This window comes from Pocillopora damicornis, chromosome 6, assembly GCF_964200805.1.
Source record: "Pocillopora damicornis chromosome 6, jaPocDami1.2, whole genome shotgun sequence".
Taxonomy (NCBI): Eukaryota; Metazoa; Cnidaria; class Anthozoa; order Scleractinia; family Pocilloporidae; genus Pocillopora; species Pocillopora damicornis.
In genome coordinates, this window is record NC_142675.1 from 25,195,378 (window position 1) to 25,207,366 (window position 11,989).

An 11,989-nucleotide genomic window follows, 5' to 3' on the forward strand; every position below is an offset into this window, starting at 1 on the left:
CACAGATCACGTTTGGTCCTTATTTTAACATTAGTTGGTGTACGTGTGATATGCCAATGATCTACGAGTTTTAAATCCACACTGTTTTTATCTCAGAAACTTGAACCTGGCCCTACAGATCATGTAATAAGACGATCTCGCAAATCGCGTTTGTTTAAGTCAGTCTTTTTGGAGATGAGAGTCATAAGGGTATCCCGTGGGTTCTACCCCCCAATGTAAGTTCCCAATATAACATCAGATAATATGCTATTGAGTGTCGACATGTATTTCCGTCCCACCCTAGGTTACTCAGTAACTGGTCCTTAAGTCAAACATCGTTATAAAATTCACAGACACAGGATACGTCTCTCATTACTATCTTTATTTGTATTGTGTTTTACAAGCTTGGATGTGAGCCTGAAAAAATAGATTGAAAAATAAATTTTTTTCCTTCTTTGAAAATGAACATCTATGTTATTCTTTAAGACACTCTTACCGCGAACGATGATATCCATTTTATTTTTGTAAATATGATTCCACACAAATTAGGCGTAGGAATTTACAATAAACGTGATTTGAATTAACACATAACTAATCGAGCGGGCATCATTTCCACTAGAACAGTCGCGGCGAGTTTCATCTTTGTGTGCGAGAATTAAAACGAAACTAATATTGCTAGATTTCCTTTGAATTAAGAATTAACATTTCGGATCTTTCTTGCTTTTAAATAGTAGTCGAAGTAAAACAAACGATTTCCGTTTACGTAAAAAATCGTTACATCATATCTTATGTCTCATATGCCCTTCAGTAGAGTTCCAACTGAATAATAAAGGAAACTTGTGAGAACAGCACTGGATCTGTCCCGTTTACTCACAATGTCTTATTCTCAGATTTGTCAGTGTTAAATTTAGTTCGAGGGCTCTATTTTCACACCCAAAGAATTCGATGCACTAGGATTTTTTGTTGATTGCTGAGACAACGCAAGCCATGGCTGAATGTTTCTAGAAGCGTTAGCATTGTTCAATTGTAGTTCCGCCTGTGAGATGAACGCCATGCTGTCGTTACTGTCCAATGAAAGATCGCCATTAGCCGTCTTTAAGTGCATCTTTAAATGCTTTCTAAGAGAACTGGGGTGTGTGTAGCTTTTCCCACATCCCGGCGCTCTGCAAAGGTACGGTTTGTCAGCAGTGTGAACGTGCGAATGCTTTTTCCGATCGCTCGAGTTGGCAAAGCGACGATTGCATCCAGGAAATTCACACACGAACGGTTTCTCCCCAGTATGGGTGCGCTTATGTATTTTGAGATTTTCCGAGCGAGCAAACGTTTTACCGCAGTTTGCGAAAGGGCACGAAAATGGCTTCTCTCCAGTGTGGACCCGAATGTGGTTGATAAGCTTGTATTTGGCTTTAAACGGCTTGCCTTCCCTGTGACAATCGCTCCATAGACAAACGTGGGAGGAATTTCCATCGCTCCCTCCAACGTGTTCCAGAGAAAGATGTTTTACCAGATCTTGAATAGACTGATAATTCTTATCGCAAGGAACAGATATTTTGTTCCGCAAAAGAGTCCATCTGCACACAAACTCCTGCTTTTCCTGAGGTCTTATATAACGGAAGAACGCGCCGTTAGATGAGAGTTCCATGGACGGTACAACGTTATTGGGTGAGGGAACAAAATTAGCTTTCATTGCATTTAGCGGGCTTGGACGGGGCAATGCAATACTTCCTTGAGGGTCACCGATATTCACCGTTACACGAGAGGTCTCTGTTGACGAATCACCGCTACTGTTGCTGCTTTCAGATGCTGGTGACGCTTGAACGTTCGAGAGACTTGAGTTGGTGAAACTGGCGGCGTGTTGCGCATTTTGTCCAAACGTTTGCGACGGCAGCGGTGGAGCCGTGGTGCTTGAAAAACTCGGGATATTTATGGCATGGAGCGCAGCGTTGCTTGTTGTGAAGATCGTTTGTTGAAACGCAGAAGGGGGCGGTGGTGGAACAACAAGATTCGCCGACGAAGTTGTCACGTCCGCGGAGATGGTGTGAGTTGGTAACGATACCGAGGGAAGCGTTACTGTGTGTTCACGGCGTAGCAGGAACTCTCTTCCACGGGCAGCCAACGTCGAATACGCCGCTGGGACAGGATAATTGGTCTGCAGGTTAAATGCCCCTTGAGCGGCACCCCCTGATAGTGTGTGGATAAAATCGTGCGCGCCCGTCCTCAAGCTCGGCAAATGCATGGGAGACTCAGCGTACGTAAAACCATGGCTTGGGTCTTGAGTAATTTCTACGTTATCAGGAATTACAGATCTCTGAAGTCCAAACGGAGGTATGGAGGAACTATGGCTCGTCAAACATTCATAAATACTCGGATAATTTCGCGTTAGCGGTCCTGCTTCCATTTTTCTCACGCGCGTGATTAGCACGAGTTAATAAGAAAAAACTTCCAAATCTGCACTCAACCAAGACTGTTGACTTCTTCACACGACCCAGCAATGAAAACTACTCGCTATACACATGAAGCCATTGGGGGTAAATTGATGTTTATCTGCCATTGGCTGGCGATTGTATCGACTGACAGCGCGACAATAGACCCAGCCAATCAGCGATCTCGTTGCGTTATATGCGGCACTAATCTCGGACCATTACAGTACAGGCGTGGTAATGACTAGCTTATGGTTTCCACACGTATGATCGATTTAAGATCTGATAAAAAAAAAGAACGAAACAAAACATTACCGCTTAAGAGGAGTAGGATCATTGGCAAATGCTCCTTGAACCTTAACTTCGTATGCCATATTATTTGTTTTATTCCCTGGGGGCTATGTAATATAGCTTCCGAAGCAACTTGTTGAAATATCCGGACCGTGTCAAACACATGATAACCAGGCCGAAAACAAAACATGGCCTTTTCCATGATTGAATGATTTTAACAAGAAACGCTCGCTAAATCTCTTCCAAACTTGATTCAGTCTCGGTAAAAAGGGTTTATCCGACTAATATTGTTTGATTAAACTTGTGAGTCTTTTATTGTTTTGCTCAATTAGGGGGAGTCATATGAAGGACACCTCTATAGAATTATAAACTGTCGCAGTCGGGTGTGAATTTTCCAGGCATTATTGATGGTAATTGCTTTAAACCAACTTCCGGCAAGTTGAACGTTTCCGGTCTTTGTTTTCTTATGCTCCGCGCGAAAAATTTATTTTGCGTCGGCTTTTTCTCCATCTTATTTCAATCAAACTCTATCTCATTCCGCCAACTTTTAACGCATTGGTATTAAAACTTCTCGTTGTTGACATCGAAAGCTTCCTGCCTCCAAAACCAGCCACAGTACTGGAGACTGTTTTGTTTCATAGCTTGGCTGTCAACCGAGTGAGAAAAACGTTGCCATCAAAATCACAGATCTAAAGATATCGAGGTAATTTCCGCAGGCTCGAATTCGTCGAAAACAATTCAAATACTTAGTCATATTTTCCAATCTATCGTTAGTGTTTGGATTGAGTTCAAATCAAAACAAAGTCTTCTCAGATCCCACCAGAGATGTTAAACTTGTTTGAAGACTGACAGAGATTAAAGCACACTGCCCCGAATGCGACCTTTTCCTCTTGAAAATAAGATCATCCACGATAACGGGAATAATCAACTTGATATCCTACTGCGGGGTCTGTTAATTTGTCTTGTCCGGACTTGTCGTGCGTGCGATTAAACTTGCGACATTTGCGCTCAAAAAAGAATTTCGGCGCCATGTGTTTGACGAAGATACTGGAAATATGGTGGTTTTTTGCTATCTTTGATAGGAAGGGTAAGGTCCATTTAATTTCGCGATGGAATTTTTCGTCACCAAAACATATGGAACTAAACAAGAGGGCATACTGAAGGCGGTAAAGCATTGATCACACAACGAAAACGTTCCCTGTGACTATACATTTTTCTCGAAAAGAGGGGAAGAAGTTATTAGACTTCTCTTCCTTCAGATGCTGTTGAGGTTTTTCAACCGGAAAAAACTAAAATTGTTATCGACTGAATTCCTCTTCACACCTCGCATCGGTATTTTAATGTTCATGAAAATAAAAGCGGCATTGATGTGAAGTTCGTACAAAAAAAGAAGAATAATATATGATTGGTACAAAATTTGATGGTATACAGTTTCGCCATCTTCGAGGTAAATGATCGCAAAAGTAAATTGTAAGGCTGGTTTCTGGAAAACTTACACCTCTATCTAAACATTCAGATTTTCGCTCAAATGATCAAATTTATCCGACGCTGATCCCATCAATATCACTCTTTGTATCGGACGCTAGATGTTTTATCAAAGTGTGGGCTCGGAAAACTGGGTCGCTACTGTGAATAGATAAATTCAGGCCCTTACTAAGGATAATTTATAAGCTTTTAAAATGTTATCAAGTATTGCCAAAGCTTAATTTAGATCCTTTTTAAAGGTTTGGCGCTGCTTCAAGTGGTATAATTTGCACCATTACGTGCTTAAAAAGGGTGGTATCCAATATTCAATGTTCGCGAACCACATGTACATTGTGTAACGTCTTCACCGAAAGGGATCCTGGGTCAGGCTGGACAAGAGTTTGTCTCCTGGGAGACACAGTAGTAGAGTTTTAAATCTCTGAGAGAGGTCTGGGTTTCAAATCATAAAAGAACCACAAGCAACGATGCAAAATTTCGTGAAATTTTATTTAGAATTATACATTAAAAATAAATTTCCATGTCCATATACACGTGTTGTTCTCTTTGATGAGAAAACAACGCCATCTTAAAATATATTCAACTCGCATAATTATTGATCGTAATACATTAAATTTCTCTTGAACTGGTTTTCTTTGCCCTTCTTTCGCCGTATTACCAAAAAATTCACCAAAAATTTTCAACAATTTCGTATCATACCTATGCACAGCCGCCCCCAGTCCTCAAAAAAAAAAGAAAAAAAAAGAAAAAAAAGGAAAAGGGTCCCTTCCCAATTCTTTTAAGGGTTGGAGGCGGGTGTGAACAGAATACCACAAATTGATGTGCAATATAACTTAAACACCAAAAGAGAAAAAATTCAACTGTTATAGAGTTTAAACTGAATCGTGTTTGTGTCAGTGTTAAGCACTTACAAGTGAAATTCCTTTTCCTGACATATTATTACCTCTATCACTTCTCCAAGATAGCTGGGAACTATCTTTGTGAACAATGGTTTGCAAAAAGACAATCTTCCGTAGTTAATCACTGTGGTCACCTTTCGCTGTTCAATACACTCTATTTTATCTGATTCTCTGATGCGTGTCATGGTTTCTGACAAGGAAATGGCGCAAAATATGTAAGCTGTGAACACTTCTAAAACGTACACTAATACGATGCGTATGTGACTTCAGATATGTTGTCATTTTATTTCCGGAGCTATCAAATGACACACTTAGAAAGAAATCTTCCTCCACTGCATACTCAAATATAATTCGCGGGTTTACAGAATTTCATATTCTCCATCGGTATCAAATTCCTTTGTATCGTCGGACTCGTAAGAAAGCTCAGTAAAATCTAACAGGAAAAAGAAGACAAAGAAAATACGTGTTACTTAGTTTCAGCTTGCTAAATAAGTAAACTCTCGTTAAGTGACTGGCACACTATCTTACCAGACTGCTGGCTGCGGTTCAATTCGTCACCAGGTCTCTGCGGTATTTCTAATGACGGCCAGTGAGGTGGTCTGACAGTTGCTAGCTCAAACATGGGTCTCCTGTGTCCGGAATGGATATGCTACCAAGGAAAGAAGATGTCATTTTAGTACAAAATACATCAGCCTGGCCGCGATAGAACCAACTATATTCCTTACAGATTACCTTACTGCTGTATGCCAAGCCCCGCTAGCCGCTCTCTTCAGAACAGACAAATAAATTTAAAAAAAAAAAAAACATACCTTATGAATTTGCAGACATAAGTCATCGAAGTCTTCTTCTGAATGGCAGAAAAATCCCTGCAAAGCACACAGAACATTAAATACGAGACACTAATCTGGTATTTGTACAATGCTACCTCGGATAGCTACTCTAATAGACCGGTAAAAGAGCCTTATGAAGCACATCTTTTGGTGACCACCCCCCCCCTTTCCCGACCCACTACACTACCTTCAGTCACTATCCATATCTCAATATGCGGGGAAAATGTATGTACCCCCACCCCTGTTATCTCGCATAAAACCACAACCAGTTCCTGTTTTTCAGCTTTGTTCGGTGAGCGCGCAAAATAATAATCAATACATAAATGCCGAGCTCTCTGACACACTGGAAGCTATCACGAGGCATAGTTTCTCGAATCAAATTTTTCTTTTTTTTGTCTTGTAACAAGAAGTTCTGCCTGGAAATAGAAAGTTTCTTACGCATATCAAATCGGAGAAAGGTGTGGAAATCTGAACACTTCTTGAAACAGCACAGGGGCTACATAAGTATCAAGAGGATTAGACAATGATCAAGCTTTAAATCAGAAGTATTATGCCAAGAGAGGTCTTCTGCACGGAAATCGTGAGGTATTAAACTCATAGTAAAGGCGCAAAACGCAAAAAAAATAATCGTCAGTAATCAGCGTAAAAACTCCAAGTAGAGGGATCTCTAATTATCTCTCTCATTAACACAGAACTGAGGACTCTGTTCGTTAGCCACGGCTAAAGACTTTTATAAATTGGTTCAACTTACGTTCAGTGCAAGTTACCTGACTTGTTGAAAATATAAATTTTCACCACTGCTTCCACTACACTGTCACTACTTAAGTTCAGGAAAACCTCTCGCGGATTGATGCAAATAAGACTGACGAGATTTGCCATTGTTGATGCGCTGGTTGCGGAACTGTGTCTGCAAGCCGCACGCACATTCTTAAAAGGTTTAACCCTGCTTTTACATTTTTTAAGAAGCACCAAACGTTGGATATAGGATGCCATGATGTTCTAGAGACTTCAAAATTTTATGTTTTCCTTACCAAAGCGATGGATGGGTCTAAATCTGCGATGTTCATCCTGCTCGGATATGCACAGTGATAACTCTGTAAGTACAACAAACACAGCCAGTTTGAGTAATTGCCGAAGTAAAGTCTTAGTTTAATGAAAACCGTGATGTTGCTAGTTTTCTAGAAGGTAAAAACAAAACTAAAGTGTAACAAGCGAGAGTTCCCTTTGAGAAAAGTTTGATGCGTGTCTCCCACGTCGCATATAATCTCCTCATCCCGTATTAAGTTAAGAGGGGCTCTCCTCTATAACGAACCGGGAAGCTTGTTAAATGACAGTTGATAGGGCTCATTAAAGATATCTTTTCTTTTATCGACTCAGACCACCATAACAGTACGATGGCGTTTTTATTCCTTTTCGTGCAAACCTAAGAATACGTAAACAGTATTCACTACAAGCGTTTCGTGCGGAACACCAACATTCTTACCTCATCTGGGATTTGACTCAATTTCTCCGGGTTCACAGCCTGTTGTGTCGTGTGGGGGTCGAGATACAATAGAGTATTTCCTTTAGTCAGAGGAAATAAAAGAAAGTGAGTCATCTTCAAGTAAGCAAGCTGGAAACGTTACCGATCTCACACGGGGGTGACAAAAACGTAAATGCAATTAAGTAAAACTTAAGAAATAGATTCCACTGAAGGATAAAATAATCGTATGTTTGAATGTGCAAAAAACTCCTCTCCAGATCTTTGGACTGCCTCTAATCACTTGCTGAAAAACATTGTAGTAACAGAACATTTAAAAATAGTTACCGTAATATCCTATAAAGTAATACGCATGGTTGGGTTTTCCTCCAATAACGCCCACTGATTGCCTAAATGTGAAACAAGCCTGAAAAACAACAAAAGTCATCACTTTAAGAATACAATAAGCGCTTTCTTCTAAGTTTTCTAGTGTGTAAGTGAAAGGAATTTGCATTGGTACCTCACAAAAATAAACAGGGAGAAAGCGGCTGAAAAAGAGCACCAACCCATTTCCAGATCTCGAATGGCTCTGGATTTCATTTTTACAAACTATGATGTTTGTTCAATGAACAATGCTGAGAAAAGGGGACTGCTCATGGCCTAAATAATTTTGCATTGCAGCCTACGGGACACACATAATGGCATACAATGGCTGGAGCTTATCCCAATTCTCTCATCATTGAGTGACTTTTTAGTCAGTAATTCTACTTCCCGTCCATACTCGAGCTAGTCTGTCACAGAATACCCACACTCATTACAACATAACCAAGATTACACTCCTAGACAGCAAGGTGGGGAGGCAGTGCAGAAGGCAAGTCATATGTATACTGACACCACACTGTTAATCAAGCAATTTAATAATAATGATAAAATTCCAATTTGAGTAGAAAGAGAGAGGAACAGGTCACCTTGTGACCAAGTCATATCCATTTCATCCTCTTGGAGCCATCTGTAATTTTCAGAATAATTTTCTTCAGACTTTTATGGTATTGAAAACCAAGCCTCTATCTTGTCATCCGCCATACAGACAGGAACATTTTGGTCATTACAGCCTTTGATTTAACAATCAATCATACAGTAGGTGAAAAATTATTGTACCCACCTTAAATGGCTCATTATAAACAGAATTCATCTCTGACAGCCCTAATCTAAGTGGTATAAACAATAAAAGAGGTCTCCAGCCCTGTCGTCTGTGTTTTGTGCCATCCTTTGTTTCTGATCCACCTGCTGCTCCTCTCTGTCTTCCAACCCCGGCCGATGTACGGCTGTAGCTTGTTGCTTCTCCATGAGTCTTTGTTGGTGAATCTCTTTTGCAAAGAGTTTCTAAAGGAATAAAAAGGTTATTTACACTTGAAGATTAGCGTAGAACTGAATGTTGTTTGATAGAAATATTTGCTTGTGTGGATATTTTTTGAGATCTCTTGGGTGTCCTTGCACAGAAAGGTTAAATAACTTGCTTTTCACATCAGTTTCTATCCTTAGATATAACATCATGCAATGATTTAGAATAACACTAGAATAATAATCGTGTGATTCCAGAAAACCTTTATACCCACCTTCAAGAAAGGCACAGGAAAGGCCAACAAAAGAATTAGCCAAAGACATTTCAAATTAAATCATTTATGTTATAAAGAATAATTACTGTTAAAACTCACTAATATCATTAATTATAACAGTGTTGTCCATGGCAATATGAATACAAAGGGAACTCCAGTCATCAAAGCACATTAGTTTTCTGCAGATCAAGAAGAACCATAATTTGATCAAGTGATTTTAAAATGTAAATCCATCATGCAACAGTTAGTATAAAGCATTGTGTCCTAAGAGTGCACATAACAAATTAAAAAAATAAACAATTTTAAAATTCTATGTTGTGGCACATCCAAAACTAGGAAACTGTTATTATATCTGTACAGAGTAGGGCTGTACAATCTGGACTGAGAGAATAGTGTGACCTTACTTGAGTACTTGTGCAACAGTGTTTGGTCCAAACCAACTCCCCACAGATTTGCCTTCAGATACACCCATTTGAGCTGATATCAGAATAAAAGATTTTTTAATTTTTGCAAAGATCAGTAAAATATATCAGTAAATATCAGTTTGTGTCAAGAGTTCATCATTCCATTTTGTACTTAAAGGAGTTATAAAATTTATCATTGTCATGTTTCACCCACCTATCTGATGGATAGAATATAAACTATCTTTCTTGTCCAGAAAATTCTGTAAAATCTAATAATCATACATAATAAATTCAATAACTGTCATCTATCACACATTTATGTCACAGTACTAAAAATCAATATTCTGCCTTTAACTTAATTCACATATTAATAAGGAGAAAGTCCTAGTTAACCCTTTAACTCCTGGGAATGACTAAGAAGTCATTTCCCTTGCATATCAAGGAGGGTGGCGATGAGAAAAAAAAGAAAAAAATATCAATCCCACAATTAATTTAAGTCAACATGTAATTCTCTGAACAAACATTAAATGAAAGGTATAGAAAATAGTAAGGAGAATTAGGCTGCAGATCTTGAAAGTGAAAGTGGGTTAATATACCTGCATGTAAACAACATTATTGTCATCAGGCTCCCACTGCCAGTCTATAAAGTATAAAAAAACTCATTACAGGTTCTTTTAATTTTTAGCTTGTATGAGAAGAGGAAAATCTATAAATAGCCCAATCAACACTTCACAAAATATCCAATGAACATATTTCATGTTAAGTGATGCTAATCAATAAACTGAGAGTGAAAATTGATAACCGATAAACAACAGAATTTTGCAGTTTTAAACAACAATTTACTTTTGCTAAAAAATATTGTCTTTGATTACAATGTAGGCTATCCTATGTGGCCACTAAGTGGATGAGAGAAAGTTTCTGTTTTTAGATAGCTTGTAGTGGTGCTTAGGGTTAGGTTACTACAACTTTCATTGTGTTATACTTGTTATCATATATAATTATGGTTTCAAGAGAATTCAATGAAGTCTGACCTCTTCCAAGATGTCTGTAAATCAAAGCCTCTGCAAGAATCATTTGTCCACATCTCAGCATACACCCCCAGCCACTGTCAGCAGTTGGCCCTGTGCCTCCTGTGGGACAGACAAGAAGAATTATAAATAGCCAAAAGGGACAAAAAAAGTGTGACTCCTAGTCATACACACCAGTCATGTCAAATCTTGACCTTGTTTCTTCAGTACAAGGCATTTAATTGTGAACATTGAGATAACTGTCTCTCTCAAGCCACCAGCAAGAATTTTTCAGTTTTTTTCTAACTTTTTTATTTTCTGGGAACCAATTATATTGACAGGTGAAATAACACATAGGCTTGGACCTCTTGAACCAGAGTTCAAGGGGCTGATGATAAGGTTGACAACTCATTGACGTCTCATTTTCAAGACAAAAATTAAATTATTTTACCCACCAATTGCTGAGAAATTCTTCCTATATGTGCACCAAATTCTAGACCTAATATCTCTTAGAATGTGAATTGAATCTTCTCCTGAAATAAAAAAAAACAGTTAAAGCCTAAGTAAATTTAGATCCTCTACTAGTAAAATGATGTTAAAATATATTTTTTAAATGTTGTTTGCATTGACACCATTAGGTTCCTGAATCATGGCTAAATAAACAAGTCAGGCATGGGTTACAATCAAGTCCACGCAAACACTGCATATCTACAACAAAAACGGAAATATCTACTTTCGCTTCACATTCGGAAAAAAAATTATTCATCTCTGTACAAAACTGAAACGTCTCAATTGCCATTCCGCAAAAAGGTTTCAATTAAGAAATGAAACACATCAGCAGCACGAGTTAAATAAGTTACTGTAGATTAGCGCATGAATGCATCCTCAAGATAACGCAGGAGTTAATGCTGACGCCCAAACAATAACAAAGCAAATGAAAAATTTTACAGCAGAGTTGCGTTGTGGCAAATATGAGTTTTCACGAGATCAGGGTTGAAAGTGAAGTTATCTCTACCTTTGTTGGTAGAGTAATTCTTTCCAAGAATCCATATTGGCTCTTTAGTTCTTGGGAATAGATCTTGTTCAAAAGAAACCCCTTCATATGTAATACAAGCAGTGTCCATAATCGGACCCGCCATGTTTCTTTTTACAGTTTACAAAACATCGTCATTGTCGATTCCAGTACCTTGACCGTGATGGGCTTACCCTACTCCCGTCGGGGTAAAGTACTTGGAGGTCACGCGATGCGTAACTTGCAATATATCAAAATTCTCACTACTAGCGAGTCCGCGAGGACATAATCAGAGAAAACTGAACAAGTGTGTTTATTCTTTACCTATTACCGTGTCCTTCAAGCCTTAAAAACTAACCTCCTTCGCAACTGTTGTTCGGGCTCGTCACGCAGAATAAAGGGGAACAAAGGTGTTGTATGGCCCAAATCAGCAAACACAGAAATCGTAGTCGATTAATTCCAATCGCTCTGGTATAAATCTACTAATCGTTCAAAATCTCATGACAAAAGAGGCTCTCGTTTTTATTCAGTTGAGTTTATAACCGTGCACTGTTATTAGACTTATTAGGCGACTCAGCACTCTGACAGAA

At 38.8% G+C, this 11,989-nt stretch overlaps 2 protein-coding genes across 2 annotated transcripts; both read right to left on the minus strand.

The window, feature by feature from the left end:
• Positions 1-340: 340 nt before the first annotated feature.
• Positions 341-4,643, minus strand: LOC113676342 (uncharacterized). Its single transcript, XM_027192994.2, has one exon. It carries the CDS (start codon positions 2,375-2,377, stop codon positions 887-889), a length of 1,491 nt encoding a protein of 496 aa, XP_027048795.2. The 5' UTR covers positions 2,378-4,643; the 3' UTR covers positions 341-886.
• Positions 4,643-11,585, minus strand: LOC113676269 (cysteine protease ATG4B). The gene is made up of 14 exons (XM_027192906.2): positions 11,403-11,585; positions 10,843-10,920; positions 10,412-10,510; positions 9,977-10,020; positions 9,595-9,649; positions 9,381-9,453; positions 9,076-9,155; positions 8,523-8,743; positions 7,709-7,787; positions 7,385-7,464; positions 6,933-6,995; positions 5,881-5,937; positions 5,600-5,720; positions 4,643-5,504 (listed from the first exon to the last, which is right to left on the minus strand). The coding sequence occupies exons 1-14, from the start codon at positions 11,524-11,526 to the stop codon at positions 5,431-5,433; spliced, it is 1,248 nt and encodes a 415-aa protein (XP_027048707.2). The 5' UTR covers positions 11,527-11,585; the 3' UTR covers positions 4,643-5,430.
• Positions 11,586-11,989: the final 404 nt, after the last annotated feature.

What these genes read in the sequence shown, in the direction of transcription:
- LOC113676342 (XM_027192994.2), bottom strand. Translation starts at nt 2,377, where the DNA reads ATGGAAGCAGGACCGCTAACGCGAAATTATCCGAGTATTTATGAATGT.
- LOC113676269 (XM_027192906.2), bottom strand. Translation starts at nt 11,526, where the DNA reads ATGGCGGGTCCGATTATGGACACTGCTTGTATTACATATGAAGGGGTT. An exon ending in TTACTTTATAGGATATTACG is followed by an intron (nt 7,465 to 7,708) that starts GTAACTATTTTT and finishes CTCTGACTAAAG; the next exon opens with GAAATACTCTATTGTATCTC. An exon ending in TGAGTCAAATCCCAGATGAG is followed by an intron (nt 6,996 to 7,384) that starts GTAAGAATGTTG and finishes TTGTACTTACAG; the next exon opens with AGTTATCACTGTGCATATCC.